The sequence below is a fragment of the Silene latifolia genome, chromosome 10, assembly GCF_048544455.1.
Source record: "Silene latifolia isolate original U9 population chromosome 10, ASM4854445v1, whole genome shotgun sequence".
NCBI lineage: Eukaryota > Viridiplantae > Streptophyta > Magnoliopsida > Caryophyllales > Caryophyllaceae > Silene > Silene latifolia.
This window is the reverse complement of record NC_133535.1, coordinates 33,025,584-33,044,078: the sequence shown is the minus strand read 5'-3', so window position 1 is coordinate 33,044,078 and position 18,495 is coordinate 33,025,584. Positions and strand designations below refer to the sequence as shown.

At 31.7% G+C, this 18,495-nt stretch overlaps 2 protein-coding genes across 3 annotated transcripts; one reads left to right on the top strand and one right to left on the bottom strand.

Moving 5' to 3' along the window:
• Positions 1–491: 491 nt before the first annotated feature.
• LOC141607395 (uncharacterized) lies at positions 492–1,767 on the bottom strand. Its single transcript, XM_074426747.1, has 2 exons — positions 1,678–1,767; positions 492–1,427 (listed from the first exon to the last, which is right to left on the bottom strand). The coding sequence occupies exons 1-2, from the start codon at positions 1,765–1,767 to the stop codon at positions 492–494; spliced, it is 1,026 nt and encodes a 341-aa protein (XP_074282848.1).
• A 13,295-nt stretch (positions 1,768–15,062) lies between these two features.
• Positions 15,063–18,263, top strand: LOC141608916 (MA3 DOMAIN-CONTAINING TRANSLATION REGULATORY FACTOR 2). Of its 2 annotated transcripts, none has more exons than XM_074428238.1 (3): positions 15,063–15,744; positions 15,890–15,984; positions 16,277–18,263. In XM_074428238.1, exons 1-3 carry the CDS (start codon positions 15,600–15,602, stop codon positions 18,131–18,133), a joined length of 2,097 nt encoding a protein of 698 aa, XP_074284339.1. In that variant the 5' UTR covers positions 15,063–15,599; the 3' UTR covers positions 18,134–18,263. The 2 variants fall into 2 exon arrangements, with proteins under 2 accessions (XP_074284339.1, XP_074284340.1); XM_074428239.1 differs by having other exon boundaries at positions 15,635–15,744; positions 15,899–15,984.
• Positions 18,264–18,495: the final 232 nt, after the last annotated feature.

Below are 18,495 nucleotides of genomic sequence, written 5' to 3'. Positions count from 1 at the left end.
TTTTTTTACCCGTGAAATTCACGGGATTTTCTATGTTGTGCAATGAGAAATGTTGGTTCAATATTACTTATATTTTGTGTAGTATAGTATATAATAATAAGGCGAAGATAGTACATGAGTACAATCTATCTAATAAAAAGTCAATGACAAGAAATCATTTGTTCTCTCTATCAATTTGCTCTAAGTAACAACATTACAACACTATTGACATCGGATAGCATGCGATGGGCGCTAACGAATATGACGAACTAAACTAAGCTATCTCCTTTGTTTTTCATTCTAATTTTGTAGCAATATCCTCCAATATACTCCATTTTTTTTGGCAGCTGTAAAGGAAACCCGTCTTACATAACCATGGCCCGTTTAGCTAGTCGATGGGCCACTGAATTAACGTTTCTAGGGATGAAACTAAAACTAAGACAGTGAAAAAAAGGAAAGCAAGCTTCGATGTCTAGAAGGATTCCTTGAGTCAAGTGGTGTCCATTCTCCACTCATGTGATCTGGAATAAGATCTGTAGGCAGTCGGAAAACACGTCCAAATGATGAAAACCATTAGTCCTAGCCCAAAGAAGTGCTTCACGGATACCTTTTGCTTCCGCCTGTAACGCTGATTCAGACCAAAACCCTTTACCACCTTCATAAATAATAGTGCCAGCCGAATCATACGCCACCCAACCCGCTGCTGATCTTAGAGAGTTCCTCCAACCGGCATCCACTTTCACCCTAATTGTATTACATCCATGGCCCGTGGCAATCGGATAAATGGGTATGCACTCCTTAACTTTCTCACGCACCTCATTAAACGGTAGATGTACACTATAATCATCAAGTCTTGGCCTCCCAAGAGAAGACTCAGTCGCAGTAATCGCATCGGCAGCTATCCGTGATTGCATCTTGAAAAAAGCAGCCGGAGAGAACTTGCAATCTCTAAAGACAAGGTTCTTTCTATTGCACCAAATGCTCCAAATGATGGCGAGGAAGTGAATAATCAGCCGATCCCCATTATCAATATCCGAAAGATAGTTAATCCAATTAACTATCCAATCACCGATATCCACATGACTATCGTTACGAGATCGTATTCCAAGACTAGAAGCAGCCCAATTCCGTGTGACAACTGCACAATCGCGGAACAGATGATTCACTGTCTCCAGGAAGTCATTACCATAACAGAAGCGACAATAGGGATCTACATTGATGCCTCTTTTCATAAACGTCGTTCTATTCGAGATAGAATTAGTAATAATTCTCAAGATCAAGACTTTCCACATCTGAGGCCCAGGAAGTTTCCATAACTTCTTCCTACAGAAAGCAACACATACCCTACTAGCTCTATCTAAATCCTTTTCTCTACATGTCTTATTCAAATGATCCTCAACTGCAATCCCATAACCACTTTTCACCGAGTAAACTCCAGATGTCGAATGCTTCCAATAAATTTTATCATTAGGTTGTGAAATACACAGAGGGAGGGCTAGAATTTTAGACCTCCATTCATCACCAAACAGATCATAAATAAGATCCGTGTCCCACTCACCCGAAACTAGGATTAAATCCTTAACCCTTGAGATTCATAGCAGACAAGGCTTGCGACGGAGTCAGATCAGGATTCATAATAGGTGTCTCCCCATTCACCCAACATGTGTTTTAGATGCTGAGGTTAGAATAGTAACCCACTTTCCAGGCACAGTTCGGAAGAATGAGTTTGAGTCCTAGAGCTACGCTTCTACATCCCCATGAAAGGTCTGAAGTTTGCTTGGTGGTCATATTCTCTGGCCCAAAGGACGGAGGAAGAACTTTATCCCGAAAGATCTTCCCAAAGAGTGATTTCTTGTTACTAACCAACTTCCAAGCTTGCTTAGCGAGTAATGCCTGAGTAAGGCAAGGGGCATTCCTAATCCCAAGACCGCTTCTGCTTTTAGGCAAACTTAGGAAATTAAAATTACACCAGTGCACAGTCTTAGACGATCTCAATCTTGCCCACCAGAAATGTGACAAAATGGAATTTATACATCATTTTGATAGCCCCATTAACAATAATAACCTAAAATGTGAAGAAAGAGTTTATCAACAAGAATTACCAACCATACGATTGTCTAAAAGTCGTATACATACTTAGAGTTTTGTTCTATGAAAATATTAAAATAAGCATGAAACATTATTAGATAAATATGCAAGAATGAAATAGCAAGATAGACTTATTTGGCTCTCAAAGATGATTGTTCGCACTTTTATCGTGTGTTGCTTTTATCCTTTGTAAATATTAAGTAATTAGTCAAACATTTGGCATAACTTGGGTTTTTCGTCACACATATAAGCATAGAATTCCTCCCTTTAGTAGGAGATTATAACTGTAAGATGAATAGTTAGTTTCTTAAATGTCCACACATTATGCACTCTATCCATTTATTCAACTATTCGTACCATAGACTTTTCGCGTTATTTTGGGTGATGCCTGTAAAACAATGAAGTAAAATTAGTATCATAGACATAAATTATGCTTTTATCTAATTTCTATAATCCTACCAGATACTTTTATTCTGTTCTTCACTAAAGGGCAGTCACCGTACATAGTTCCAAACAATAAACTACTCGGGAAAAAATCTTACATATAGTAGTAGTGATGAAAATTTCATTAGATGTCCATCAAATAACCTAATACCCAGTAAACCGTTAGACTATGATAAATAAGATGACTTTTTAAAGCCTATTTATATTAGTATTAGTAATACTCCATGTATAAGCTGTAAACAAACACCGAGAAGAATGTCATTAAGAAAGCACAAGCTAGGTGGAATAGCTTATCAATATCCAACAATTAGCAATCAAACGTACAGTAAGAATTTGAGAAAAACAAGCTAAGAGCTAGTTGAATGTGATTGAACATTGAATCTCGTAAATTTGAGTTTCCAATTTCCTTGTTGCGGAGGTATACAAAGAGAACGAACGATTTTTTTTTTCTTTTTTTTTGGTGAAAAGAAGCGGGAATAAACCAAACAAACTAAAATATAAAAGGAACTAAACTAGAAAGTATAAAACGGAATGTAACAAGGACGAGCTGCTCCGCCTCCATCTTGTTGCAGCAACTAAAAGTGTTGCGCTGTCATGTCACCCACTTCCACAACCCGAAGCTATTGACTTTGTGTCACTTCTTCATTAGCCAACCAATCAGCACACGAATTCGCTTCCTGAAAAATGTGTTGGATTTTAACTTGTCATTCGGAGTCCCGAATAAAAGACTTACATATTTGGATTAAATGTGAGTGAGCTGAAGGGTACTCTTGATCCTTTGTTATAAAAGTCTCCACCACCGGCGAATTCGTTTGGATAATAATACGAGGAAATTTCCATTCCAATGCTAGCATCAATCCCCGTCTCAAAGCCATCAATTCAGCCCGCGTCACTGAAGCAACACCTACATTTTCTGCAAACGCCACAATTATTTGACCTGAAGAATCCCGAAAGATTACCCCACGTCCGACAAACCCGGATTCCCTTTCGAAGCTCCATCAATGTTTAAGGCCACCCAACAGGAAGTGCAATCCAACGAACAAAAATTTCCTTGTATATTCGCTCCTTCGATTTAATACACAAATCTAATGACTCCCTTGCATTCAATACTTCCCATATCCGTTCCATGAGGAATGTATAAATATTACTCGGTGTGGTATCAGTACGACCAAATATACGAAAATTCCGCCATCTCTATATCCATCATACTACAACCGAAAACAAACTAGGCAACGACGACACCTCCCACGATTTTTAACATTTAAATTAAAGACAACCCATTCCCTTATGTTCATTTTAATAAAAAAAGGATGGTAATTTAGCACAAGGAAACTATTGCCATATCTTTAAAGCCTCTCGACAATCCCTCACAAGTGTAACACCGACTCCTCCGCTTCACCACATACGCCACACAAAGGGTCCTCGGTGAAACCCCTTCGAGTACGGTTGACATTCGTCATAACTCGATCATGCATAAGAAGCCACAAGAATAGTCTCATTTTTTGTGGCACCCAAGTCTTCCAAGGAAGTTTCCAATAGTTCTCAATTTCATTGGTAGGGGTATCCCGAATAAGTCTAATTGCAGATTTTATCGTGAAATAACTCGATGTCGTCTCCGCCCAAAAGAATTGATCTTTATTATTTGCACCTGTCATTAATTCATATGAAGCAATGTTTTGTAGGATTTCATTTGAAAAGTATTCCGCAAATAGTTCTCATTTCCAACCCGACTCCGCCTCCCACATGTCAGCCACATTATAACCCATCAAATGTGACAGAATCGAAGCAACAATTAGCTCTCAAGTGGAACACTGGTCACCCACCTCTACTACCAGAAATTTGTAGAAAGACCATTTCCTACGTCAGAGCCTATCCCTCCTTTAAGAACCTGTACCGCTTCAATAATACCCTTCCAAACATTCGAGCTCACTTGTTTCGGTTTGAACATGAAAGACTTCGTAGAAGATGAACGCCATTGATGAAATGTAGAAGCTTTGTTATGAATGTCCTAGAAACTTAGAGAGAGAAAATAAGGGTAAATAAAGTTTGTTATGTATTATGAATGAATAAGTTAATAAGTTATAAGAAGTCAAAGTTATTTATACTACTCACTAATAGAAAGTATCTAGACGACTTAGTTAACCAGGTTCATGTATACTAACAGAACATCCCAAGATCAGCTCTCCCCTTGCAATATTTATGGCACAAGACTCTGGCCCATAGCGAGTTTGGTTCAGTTAGTATCCGCTACCCAAAGCTTAGCCATGAATGCTACATTTACCTGATGCATTAAACGAATTCCAAGACCACCATTAGCCTTTTCATTGTGGTTTTTTTTTTGTTTATTGTACCGCCTTTTTCTTTTATTTCTCAGTATAGACATGTTGTACATGTTAGTAGTGAAATGTGACAAGTAGTGAATGAGCTGACGTGTCACTTTAATAGAGGTTCAAGAAATTTTTTTATGTTATTGTATAGATTAAAGTAAAATCTTAAATTTTTGAAATCTTGCTTTTAATAATCCTTATATAAAACGATATTTAGAATTATTATTGTAAAACAATATTTAATTTTAATTAATTTAATTCACTAAATTACCATTCACTACTACAGATACAGGCTATAACAACGGTTAAAAACCATTGTTATATAAAAAAGCGGACGTTGTTAAAGCGTCCGTTGTAAAAGGTTTTAACAACGGTTGGTTTTCTTAAGCAACCCGTTGTTAAAACTATTAACAACGGTTTTAAGTATCAAAACCCGTTGTTGAAAGTGTGACTCAATTTTGCTGGGAAAGTTATAACAACGGTTAATTTACAAGGAACCGTCATTATAACTAAAGACAACGGGTTGTATCTACATAACCGTTGTTGTTTGTTTTTACAAAATAAAAAAAAATTAAATTAAATATTACTAGATGCATGCATAATTACGGGGCCCGTTATAATTCCGATGCATGCATTATTACCGCCGCCATCCATCCTGATCTTGTGCATATGAATGGACAATATATGGAATGAGAAGGGTTTACATTAGATTTGAAGCGAGGGGAGATATGATGATTATGGCACAACTTCCTAAACATGCATATATTATATTAATTAAAAAACAACTCAAAGGACACATTACTTAGTATAAATACATACATTATCTCAACCACCATTCCATTATCTCACTATCTTCAAACCCTAACTGCTAAAACAATCTCCAACTCCTAATTAATCTTTCAAACTAACAACTCCAAAGTTCATCAACAAAATGAACGATTACATCCTTAAAACTCTTACTATGACCGAGCACAACAACAGCTTCATCCGCCGGTTGCTCCACATCGAGGACAGTTTTAAGAGCTATTTTGTGGATGCTCAAGCCGCACTCAAGGACGCCAAAAGAAATGGCTTGACAGAGCAGCATTTGTTGCAGCTAAATGACGATATAGCAACTGCTGAACGAAACCTCCAAATAGCTAAGGAGGAGAGGAGGGATATCATAGAAGAGAATAAGACTCTCTATGAAAATATAAGAATTGCATTTTTAGAAATGTAATTCTTTTTTTAATTTATGTATTTATATATATATATATATATATATATATATATATATATATATATATATATATATATATATATATATATATTAATGAATTATTAATTAAGTTTATCATGCATTCCTCTCTATCATCTTGCTTCTTCTTTGTTTTATTTTATTTAATTTGTTTTACGAGCTAATTAAGCGAATAATAACATAATAATGATCGATAAAAACCCATCATATATACATGCAAATGAAATAATTAAAAAAAGAAAACAATGACGATGAAAGACGATGAAACCAACAAAGTGTGGCGGGATTTACGATAATTAGAGAAAGTAAGAGACGATGAAACCAACAGTGACGGCGAGATGATAAAGCGACGATGAGAAAGAGAGAAAGAGACGATGAGAAAGAGACGATGAGAAAGTGTGTTTGCTGTGTTTGTGTTTGTGTTTGTGTTAGGTTATGTATGTGTTTTGTGGCATTAGCTGATCTGTGTTTGTGTGGTTTATAGTATGGAAATTATTGACAACGGTTGTTAAACAACAACCGTTGTTAAATAATTTTTAACAACGGTTGTAAATCAACAACAGTTGTTAAATAAGTTTTAAAAACGGGTTTAAAAATACCCGTTGTGATTACTTTTCACTAACTTTGCGCCAATTTTGCGCCAAATTATTAACAACGGTTGTGCAAATTTAACCCGTTGTTAAAACGTATGACAACGGTTATATAACCATACCCGTTGTAATTAAGTTTAGTAAAAATCGCGCCATACATTCTACAACGTCTATTGTGATTTTCGTGCATAAACGTTGTTAAAGGGGCGTTGTAGTTGCCTGGATTTGTAGTAGTGATTACCTTTCAGTTTTGGGTGAGAAGGTATCAAAGTGTTTTGTAGATAATTTTACAATTAACCCCACAAAAAAAAACCATCTATGGGTGATAAACGTGATGCAAGAGTATGTATTATTAAGTATGTTGGTTTGTTAGAGATTAATCTCTCATTATTTTTGGTTTATTTATTCTTTCTTAATCATTAATTATAATTTCAATTTTAGTTTTTTTTACTATATTTGAGTTTAAAAATAACAAATAACTTATGACTTCTGTATTTTTAAGTTGGTAGATTATATCAATTGAAGGTTTGTTACAACGAAGTTAATCAACTTTTTAATTACTCCTTGAACACATAATGATTGTTATCAATCGATTCAAATCTTACGATCTAAAAAAACTTGACCAGTTATGATATCAAATAAAAGAAAATTGAGACAATTTAGGATAGAAGAGGCATTGGTTGCTTTGTGGTGGACATATGAGCATAGACATTTCTATAATAGTTGCAGCAAATGACTTCATCTACGTGCTAAATGCAATGCAAAATGGTAGCTCATCAAGATGTCATGTAGACCTGATAACTTGCACCCATTTTTAATAAAATCATTCTAACTCGACTATATTTGACAATTGACCGATTAGTTTATTTTGGAAGATTGACAGAAAAATGTTCAAGTCTATTAAAGAAATGTCAACCAAAATATCATACACGGGTACTGTGCTTAAAAGTACGGCAAAACACAACTATTCTTTATAATGTATATGAATGATATCAACTAGCAAAAATATTAAACATAGAATGATAAGAATGATGATTTACGACTCCTTGCGAAAGATCATTTCTCAATAAATTATTGAGTGATCACTTTTTTTTGTCACCCTTAATATTTTGTTGGTACCACTTTGATGACGTCAGGGAACAACTTTATTTGGTGCCTAATTTTATGCTTTTAGTACTCTCTTTGAATTTTAGGAATTACTCATTTGATTAAAGTAATACTCACAAATCTTACAAAGTGGAGTAAAACCTAAGGTACTACATATTATGACATTCATTAACACCTTTTTACTTTCAGTACCTAATTTTGTGATATTGGTGCCTTTTATATCATTCTGGTATCGTATTAAGGTGGTCTCTCAGAAGACCTACTTATATTACAAAATTCGATCATTAAAGCAACATTGACTAAGAGAGTTTTTAGAAAACTTGAGTAAGAAATAGTTTTGACAATACTACCCACGTAAAAATGACATGTTTGACAACTTGATTAAAATTAGTAGATAAAGGTGATTTGGTATCTTATTAATGGCTATGTGGACATTTTAGGTTCTCAATATGGATCAAGTGTGGGAAATTCAAGTTTCTGTGTATAATATGTGTGCTGTCTAAAAGTTACGATCAAGACAAACTATTTTATAACCTAATTGACACACAACCCGGGCCCAGGCTTGAATTCTAGTAATTGTCATTTTAGGCCGGATTAAAACTTACTCCCTCCTAGTCACTGTTTTGCTCCCTTTCTTTTGGACATAAAAATTAAGGAAATAAATTTGGACCACACAAAATATTATACCCTACTTAGAATTGAATTTGGACCACACAAAGGTTTTCAAATAAGGAAAGGGAGAACAAAACCCGACTAGCATGGAAAAGGAAAGAGGGAACAATACGCCGACTAGGAGGGAGTATTTGTTAAATGGGTTCATGTATAATCGAGGTTTTTTTTTATAAAAAAACTTGAGACACAAAGTAGACATGTATAGTAGTAAACTCCTTACTACCAGGGTAAAAGTGATAAAGCGATAATACACATGGGTAAAGATGCGAAAAACAAAAAAAAATATTATTCGTAAGTTTTTTGTTTTAAAAGTAAAACAATCTATGAATACGCTCAACTTGTAATACGCTTGCAGGGGCGAAGCCAGGATTTTAAATCTGGGGTAGCAAATATAATAAGCGTAAAATTATTTAAAACGATATGAAAATCCCAAAAAGTGTCTTGCTTTGCATATAAAAGAACTCGAATTCAACCTCAACTAAACAATCGTTGAACCCGACAAGTTTAAAGTTTTTATTATGTAATTCAACAACTTATCTTCATTTTATTTTCCACAATAACTTTGATTATAGTTTTGTGATATAAAAAAGTGTAACCACCATTGCTATGTACTACCTCCGCCATGATAAATAGTTATATATTTGATTTTTTGCGAGGTACATTTTGAAATATAGATAATTATTGATCGAAACGGAAGGAGAAATACGGAGTAGACTTTGATTTTCATATTATAACAACAACTTATCTCCATTATATTATTCTATAAGAATTTCTTTTTTTGAAGTAAAAAATAAAATTGTTAATAATTTTGATAATGTACTTCTTAATTCACAAAAAATAAAAAGGTAACCCATTTATAAAGCAAAAATTACAAGTAGCTCAAAGGGAGAAAAGTTAATAATTGAATATTTGTATTTGCTATTTATGGTCGTCATTGGCAGCTTAATGGAATATAAGGCAAAAAAAAAATTAAAAGAAAAAATAACAGCATATTGCTTCTTGTGAGGGTCGAACTCCGGCCAACTAAGTGGTAACCTAAACCCTTTACCACTGATACACTTAACTTCTTATGCCTAGATATGAGCTTCGTCCTAATTATCTATAAATGACCAGATTGGGGTTGCAGATCTTCATCGTCCCAACTGAACTTTTTTTTTCTGGGGTAGCACATGCAACCCTTTGCTACCTGCTGGCTTCACCTCTGTACGCTTGTATAAAAATACATAGTAATAGAATTAATCATACAAAATCAGAATATCCTATTAATATGTCTATGCAAATTCAAGAAATATTATACCCTTTGAAACAGAAATAGAATCATTAATTATATGGAATGTATGGCCCAGTTGTAAATATGATATAATGAAACTCAATTATTGAGTAATTCATTTAGGTGGAAAACTTTGGAGAATCTCTTAGGGTGGCGTTTGGTTCGGAAAAATAAGGGAATATAATCAAGAAAGGGAAAGAAGGGGAAAGGAATGAGATTTCCTTTGATTATTGCACGTGTTTGGTTAGTAGAACATAAAAAAAAATACAAATCCACTACATACCAACAACCACTACAAAAAGTCAAAAACCACCGGCACGTACAACCACTGCAACCAACACCCTCACCGGCAACTCCCCTGATCCCCCATCACCGTCGTCGGCGTCCTTGGTGTTATGATCTGTTGGCGTTTTAGATTGGGGGAAGGAGTTTTAAAGGTGAGGCTACGGCTTGGGTGACCATTGGGAGAATGGGATGGGCTAACGGCGATGGTAGTGTTGCTGGCGTTGGCATCAAAGTGGTGGGTATAATAGTTGACGATGGTCGGAGATAGGTGTGACAGTTGACACTGGTGGGTATGAGTGATAAAAATGGTGGTTATAATGTTAAGGGGGAAAGGGAATAGGTTATCTGGGAGAAAAAAAATTGGGGGAAAGGGAATGAGAAAATATGGTAAACAAAGTACAACAAAGGGTTCCATTGCTTTTGATTCCCTTTTCTGAAGACCCCAAATCAAATGCCCATTTATTCTTTTAGTATAAAGAGGAGTTATGTGTCTGTCTTGCTACTTTTGTAGTTGATCTGAAAAACCTTAATAATAAAGTATTCTTTTACTGTCATAGAGAAAAATGTGGAATATCAATTTTCAGATCAATAATATAAAAAAAATTTATTGTTTCAATGTATATATGAGTATTTAGTGTAGAGCTATATCTTTTAGAACTTCAATTAATTATTTCACTAGAACATAATGTTATTTATTTGGTTAGTTGTATCTAATGAATTTATGAATTTATATGTTTGATAGTTAATATAAAGAATTGTTTTAATAGAATTTAATTATTTAATCAAGATTAAATCATATGCCTTCTGACAGTTATAAAATACTAAACAACTAATGAATTCACATGCTTTGTAGGATGAGGTGTTTGGTAGGTTCTCTCGGAATGAATTGAAATGGTTTAAATGCATTGTAGTGTTTGGCTGATGTAATTTGAATTAGATTCTACTCCACTTTTACAACTTGAAATCACATAATCACCTTTTCCATAACTTTCAAACTCATTTATCTGTGTTATAAATTTAGAAGAACCAAACAAATATATAACAGGGCGTACAAGGTTTAATACACATTATCAAGATATCACATTCTAATCCATTTCATTCTAACAACCCATAGTAAGTTTAATGAAGGTAGTGTATCTAATTTTAAAGTATAATTTGTAGTCATTATGATTCATTAACTTATCTACTCGGTCTATGATTACTATTATATAATCTATAAATATTATTAAAAGGCTAGCCTAAAAATGCTACGTAGACAATGCCACATGGGATGAAAAAAAGCCACGTACACAATAACAATGTGACTTGGCAAACTAATATGACATGGATTATCCAATTTATTATTATATTGCATTAATTTAAAATACTTATTCCCTTTAAAAAACTATCCATATTCCATTAGCTTTAAACTTAATTAACTAAAAAAAACTACAATAAAAAAATACGCATTAATTATAAGTTAATAATTTCAAGATATTTCATATGGAGTAGTATTATTTATATGTATTCGAAATAAAAATAAAAATAAACTGAATACATAAGAAATTAAGAACGAAGATGAATAAATGAAGTTAAAAACAAAACAAAAATTGTATTGTCACTAATTAACTACTTGTTTTTAAAGGCATTAATTCACTATTGTTGCTACTATAACTTTGTTGTATATAGAAGATGTTTTACAGATATACTTAATCGACAAATGAGTATTAAAGATCATATAATATATTTTTTTAGGAAAATATAAAATATATGGAAAAGAAAATATTTATTTAATTTAGTAATTTACAAACAAATTCTGTAAATACTTAAGTGAAATTAAACACTAATAATAGAATTTTAAAAGGGTAGTAATACCGTGTATTTAGTTCATGAAATTATTTCACGTAAAGGATAAGGTTTTGGAAAATATAAAATATATAGAAAAGAAAATATTTATTTAATTTAAGTAATTTACAAACAAATTCTGTAAATACTTAAGTAAATCTATACAATATAGTTAAAAGGTTAGATTAAAGCATTTAATTTAATTTAACATGGCATTAGCATTTAATATTTTATACCCCATTAATTTCTATTAATTTTTATTGATTATTTAATTATTTATTAATTATTGTTAGATTATTGGTTATTTGATATAATTCTTATAAAAAAATGAATGATTACTAAAAGTCCTTACAAAAATGTCATTACATATTATGTAACATACAAATAAAGAAAATCAAAAGATATAATTAATATTCTTAAATTAAATGTATATATTAAAGATTTGATGAGCTAAAAAAACCAAAAAAAGATGTAACTTACCAAAATTCACATAAAAGTTTCATAATTTACAATTATATTTCACATTTTAATTGAAATTTTTGGAAGAGAACATAGATGTTAGTGAATCGGTTAAATTTTTTCATATTAACACAGCTCATAAAATTAAAGTACACATTTATTTATTTCTTTAAAATCTATATAATAAATAGTATAAAAAGGCTAACATTGAGTACATTTTTAAATGACATGTGATATAACCACATGATTTCAAGAAGTCATATTACAAGTCTCATCATCATAATTATTTTCTTTTATGTCCCCTAATATTTATTCTTATAATTACAATATTAGAAAAAATTAAAGAAGACAATAAACTTTTTATCTTCTTCCACTTCAATACTTTATTCAATTCACCACAAGCATTTAACCATACTTTTCAACTTCTTTCTCCATAACTCATTTCTCAAGTTTCTTTATAATGATTCATATTTTTAGTTTACCTTAAAACTTTTGATGATATTATGACTTCTTAATTACTATTTTTTTTTCTTGAGATGATAATGTTTATTCCATGAGCACAACAATTGACATGCATTTTTATTATAGTTTTTTATCAACCTACAACTCATTTGTTTTTCTCATGTTCTCTTTTCCATTATAAGATTTTACTTTACTGGTCAAACTCATTTGATAATATTTTAAATATACTCGGTATATCTTATGCAATTTTGTATTTCATGTACAATTGATTTTGGCATAATACTAATTTGTACAATTGATTGAATTTTTAGGACCATGACATACTTAGAGATCAATACGTGCAAATGACAATCGACAAGTATGTGGATTTTTTAAGAGGATGATGTTTCTCTTTTTTTTTCCTTGGAATTGTTTTTTTTTTGGGAGATTTTCCTATTTTAATTATTAATACAAAACTCATTTGATAATATTTTACATATACTAGGTATATCTTATGCAATTTTGTATTTTGTGTAGAATTGATTTTGGCATAATACTAATTTGTACAATTGATTGAATTTTCAGGAGCATGATATACTTGGAGATCAATACGTGCAAATGACAATCGACAAATATGTGAATTTTTTAAGAGGTAGCATGATGTTTCTCATTTTTTTTCTTGGAATTTCTTTTTTTTGGGAAATTTTCCTACTTTAATTATTAATACATGACAATCGGTTAGTACAGAACACAATTTAAGAATTATCAATTTTTTTTATTTCAGATATTAATTCATTATCAGTTAACACGATAGTTGATGTTGGAAGATGTATTCATATGGATGATCAAATCTGAAGGTCTTGAATGGAGTAATCACCATTATATATGAGGATGTATTTTTATATCGTTGATCATTTTAATTGATATTAGCCTATCTATTTTTGTTCCAATAATTATGCTAAGGTTTTTAGCCTATTAGTTATTTTGGGCCTTTTAGTTGTAGTGATAGTATCGACACAATATTGACGGATAATTCTTACAAGATAAAAAAAAAAATCAAATGATAATTAAATTTGAAATGGAGAGACAGTATTCAATGTATTCAATTACTATATTAGTCTTACTTCATTCACTTTGTTAGGCTATTTTTCTTTTAGCTATTGAAGGACAAAAACTTGACCGCGTTTGGTAAATTGGCAGTTAAGAAACTCCTCAATCTCCGGAGCACCAATATCTTGAAGTTACATAATACATAACCCATGTATAAGTATTAATCATTGATTTCTATATAAACAACTTATGTCTATATACATGTAATTAGTCTATTTAATTTGAGTATGATGAATTGAGAATGCAAATCATTACTGAATTTACGAGTTAGCATAAATCATGAATCATCAGAGCAATGAGCAACGTCATCCGTTCAACATATACATTCAAAAAAACTCTCTATTAAATGCCTAAATCCCATTAATTTACTAGGTTGTTAATAGAGGAGAAGAAGAGTTACTCATGATTAGATTTTTTTTTGTATCTTTTACAAAGACCCACATTTTAACGACAAATACAATGCCTCTATTCTCCACTAATCTCATATTATTATTATTGTTTATATTACCGTGTTATTATGTTCAATCTCATAATTTACATCCTATTTTATCTCTGCAATGTTTTCAAATCAAAATATATTTTATACAAGTGGTATTAATAAAAAAAGGAAATTTGTATAGGACCCGTGATTTTTCACGGGTTTCAAAACTAGTACTAAAATTAAAAACGTTGATAAATGTGTAAGTACGGATTACATTGGTTGTTATGTTTTTAGATAATATGTAACATTTTTTTATTTGAGAGAAAAGATAATACGTAACATGCATACAAAGTCAAGTATGAAAAGAAGATGATAAAATATATAAGTGAAAATATATTGTTTCTCACCTTTTGAGTGATATAATCATAAAAATGCCAGAAAAAAACAACCACTAATTTTAATTGAGATAAAAATAGTCATAACCACTTATAAACTTATCTTTAAATTATAGCTACTTTGCGCTGATACAATTGATGGGTTCTTTTTGCTTATGTTGCGAGAAAAAAGATGGTTGTATCCACAAAATTAATCATGCTCCTAAAACTTTGTGTTGACTTCTTTAAAAATAAAATCTAACCAAATATAGATATACCAAAGTTATTTGATTGACAAGCAAGAACAATACAAAGTACAACAAGTAACTAAAATGCTTCGTCAATTACCTCATATTAAAGATTGTGTCAACTTCAACTAAGCAGATTAACAATGTTTATGTAAGTATTCAATATTTTATATGATTTTTTGGGAATACATGCCTACTATCATATAGAAAGAAGTAATATACGCAATTAAAGTATGTTTTTTTTATGATATGCAATTCTTCTGAAAAATAGGAATTCTTTAATTTATCTACAAGAATTTATAACTACAATGTAAAGTTTAATTATATGTAATTAATATGCATAATAGATCAATATACACATACTATGAGTTAGGATTCTATCAAAACTTATTAAACATACCACATTAATGGTAATCATAGCCTCCAAAAGTTAAAGTATGTGATACTTGTTTGGTCGTTTAATTTGTTTAATGTTACATGATAACAACTAAGAATACAATATATGACCAATTTATGCAGGCTACAACCTTCTAAAACGTATTGAAGAAATGATTTAGGCTAATAATAGAGCTCAGGAGAAGACAAAGATAAAGATAAAGGCAAAATATATTTATGAGTAATGAAATTTCAAAAATGAGTTTGTTTTAAAGAAAGATATAGATGCACTGTATATAATTACGTGATTACAAGAATATTGATCCACAGTTCATTTTACCTTCGAAAATGTCTACCTCTCCTAAATCACAAAAGTTATCACCAAAGAGTTCAAAGTCTCCGAGGGCTAAGGTTAAAGAAGATTCAAGCAAAGAAATTTCACCGAAAAACAATAAACATTCATATTCTAGAAGATATTGGAGACCTAAAAAAGGTAAATGTGTATTTCATTATAATGTTAATATTTGCTTTCGATATCGTATTATCAACTTTAAACAATATTATTATTATTATTATTATCATTTTTTTATTATGTTAATGTTTAGCGTTTGTAAACAATATGTATTACATTTTTGTAGGTGGTGCAGGTGGAAAGGGAACTTGGGGAGGTATATTAGATACGCAAATAAGCTATGCAACCGATCAAAATGACCCAAATTACAATAGTCATGAGGTAAATATTGTCTTTTTACTAGTATCATATAATTTTTCTAAGTCACTCATAATTCTTAAATGTAAATGTCATAATAATGAACATTAAAACAAGGTTCTGAAGTATGGAATTCGATCCCATCATACATATGGTCTCATCACAAATTGGCTGACCAATTATTACTATGATAGAAAAATAATTATGGACCGACTCTTCCAATTTTTGATTAGTTTGCACATTTACATAAAAAAATAGATAATTTACAGTTGTTACAAAATCAAACTGCATATAAAGTGAGCATATTTTGTTCTAGGAAGTTGAGTTTTTAACTCCAAGGAGAACTAGTCAAGCATTAGAGCAGTATAAGAAGCGAGCAATTGTTATTATCGAAGAGTATTTTGCTAATGATGATGTTATATCTACTGCAAATGAACTGAGTGATGTTGGGATGCCAAATTATGATTATTATTTCGTCAAGAAACTCGTTTCAACGGCCATGGATCGACATGACAAGCAAAAAGAAATGGTTGCAGTTTTATTGTCATCTTTATATGCAGATGTGATAAACCCTGCTCAAATTTATAAGGGATTCACAAAATTAGTTGAGTGTGTTGATGATTTGGCGGTAGACATTCCTGATGCAGTAGATATACTATCTATTTTTATTGCAAGGGCTATCGTGGATGATATACTTCCACCTATATTCTTGAAAAAACATCTTGAAAAAATGTCTAAACAATCCAAGGGAATTGAGGTCCTTATAAGAACAGAGAAATGTTATTTATCTGCTCCTTACCACTCTGAACTGATCGAAAATAAATGGGGAGGAGACAAGAATAAAACAGTGGAAGATGTTAAGGGAAAAATTAGCAATTTGTTAAGAGAATACATTGTAAATTATGACAAGAAGGAAGCATTTAGATGCATAAAAGAGTTGAATATTCCATTTTTTCATCATGAAATCATAAAACGCGCCTTGATTATTGCAATGGAGAGGAGACAAGCTGAAGGCGAGATATTAAACTTGTTGAAGATGGTTGCTCAAGAAAACCTAATAAACTCAAGTCAAATTTCTAAGGGATTTAATAGATTGATAGATACTATAGATGACTTGTCATTAGATATACCAAATGCAAGAAAAATTCTACAATCTTTGATTTCAAAATGTTCATCCGAAGGATGGCTTTCAGCTTCTTCCTTAAAGTCATTTTCCTTAGAGCCAAATAAGGTGTTTGTTGAAGAAAGTATTGCAAAATCATTCAAGAAGATAGTTCAAACCATAATTCAAGAGTATTTTCTATCAGGTGATACAATAGAGGTCTATAATTGCTTGGAATCTGAGAACTATAGCTCATCCTCTGAGCTTAATGCCATATTTGTTAAGAAATTGATCAATCTAGCCATGGATCGTAAAAATCGAGAGAAGGAAATGGCTTCCATACTCCTTTCATCTTTATGTTTACCACCTGACGATGTTGCTAATGGATTCATATCATTGATCGAGTCAGCGGATGATACATCTCTAGATAATCCAATAATTGTTGAAGACTTGGCAAAATTCATTTCCAGAGCTATTGTTGATGAAGTAATAACTCCTTCTCACTTAAATGATATAGGAGCCCCATTTATTGGGTTGCATTCAATTGGGAACAAGATCATTCAACTTGCAAACTCACTTTTAAATGCTCGACTATCAGGAGAACGCATTCTAAGGTGTTGGGGAGGTGAAGGTAGTAGAGGGAACGGGTGGGCAGTAGAAGATGTTAAAGACAAGATTGAGAAATTGTTAGAAGAGTATGAATGTGGAGGTGATATAAGAGAAGCATGTAGGTGCATAAAGGAGTTAGGTATGCCATTCTTTCATCACGAAGTAGTGAAAAAAGCATTAGTGATTGTAATGGAGAAGCGAAATGAGAGATTATGGCGGTTACTAGAGGAGTGTTTTAATTCAGGGCTTATAACCGTGAATCAGATGACAAAGGGATTTGGAAGGACTGAGGAATCTCTTGATGATTTAAGTTTAGATGTGCCGGATGTTAAACATCAATTTTCGCGGTGTTTTGCAAAAGCTAGTAGTTTAGGATGGTTAGATCATACGTGTTTTTCCTTCAAATCCTTATACAATGATGAAACTGATCATCTTCATGATAATAAACCTAACCTACATTAGTTTTTTAGTTAATACAAATATGAAAGCAGATACTGCTATCGATACATTTTGAGAAATGGTATCCTGTAAAAAATTTAATTGTTTTAATTGTATGTTTTCTAATTGAGAGATGAACCTTACATATACAAAATAACAATTATAAATTGTTTTCAACTTAAGAGGGTAATATATAAAACAAAATTAAATTGTACCCTTTTTTCTTCCTTATTTCTAAAAGTATAAAAATCTCAATCAATTGATTTAATTGTAAGCTCGTGAAATATTATCGAATCATTAACAATGAAATAATTCTCTTCAAATTGTAAAATTACGCACATCAATGTTGTTTCTTTGATTGTACTTGCTACAAAACGTTTTTATTT

Coding starts and splice junctions, on each gene's coding strand:
- LOC141607395 (XM_074426747.1), bottom strand. CDS start 1,767: ATGACCACCAAGCAAACTTCAGACCTTTCATGGGGATGTAGAAGCGTA. Junction 1,428..1,677: donor TTCCGAACTGTGCCTGGAAA/GTGGGTTACTAT, acceptor ATTTATTGGAAG/CATTCGACATCTGGAGTTTA.
- LOC141608916 (XM_074428238.1), top strand. CDS start 15,600: ATGTCTACCTCTCCTAAATCACAAAAGTTATCACCAAAGAGTTCAAAG. Junction 15,745..15,889: donor ATATTGGAGACCTAAAAAAG/GTAAATGTGTAT, acceptor ACATTTTTGTAG/GTGGTGCAGGTGGAAAGGGA. Junction 15,985..16,276: donor CAAATTACAATAGTCATGAG/GTAAATATTGTC, acceptor ATTTTGTTCTAG/GAAGTTGAGTTTTTAACTCC.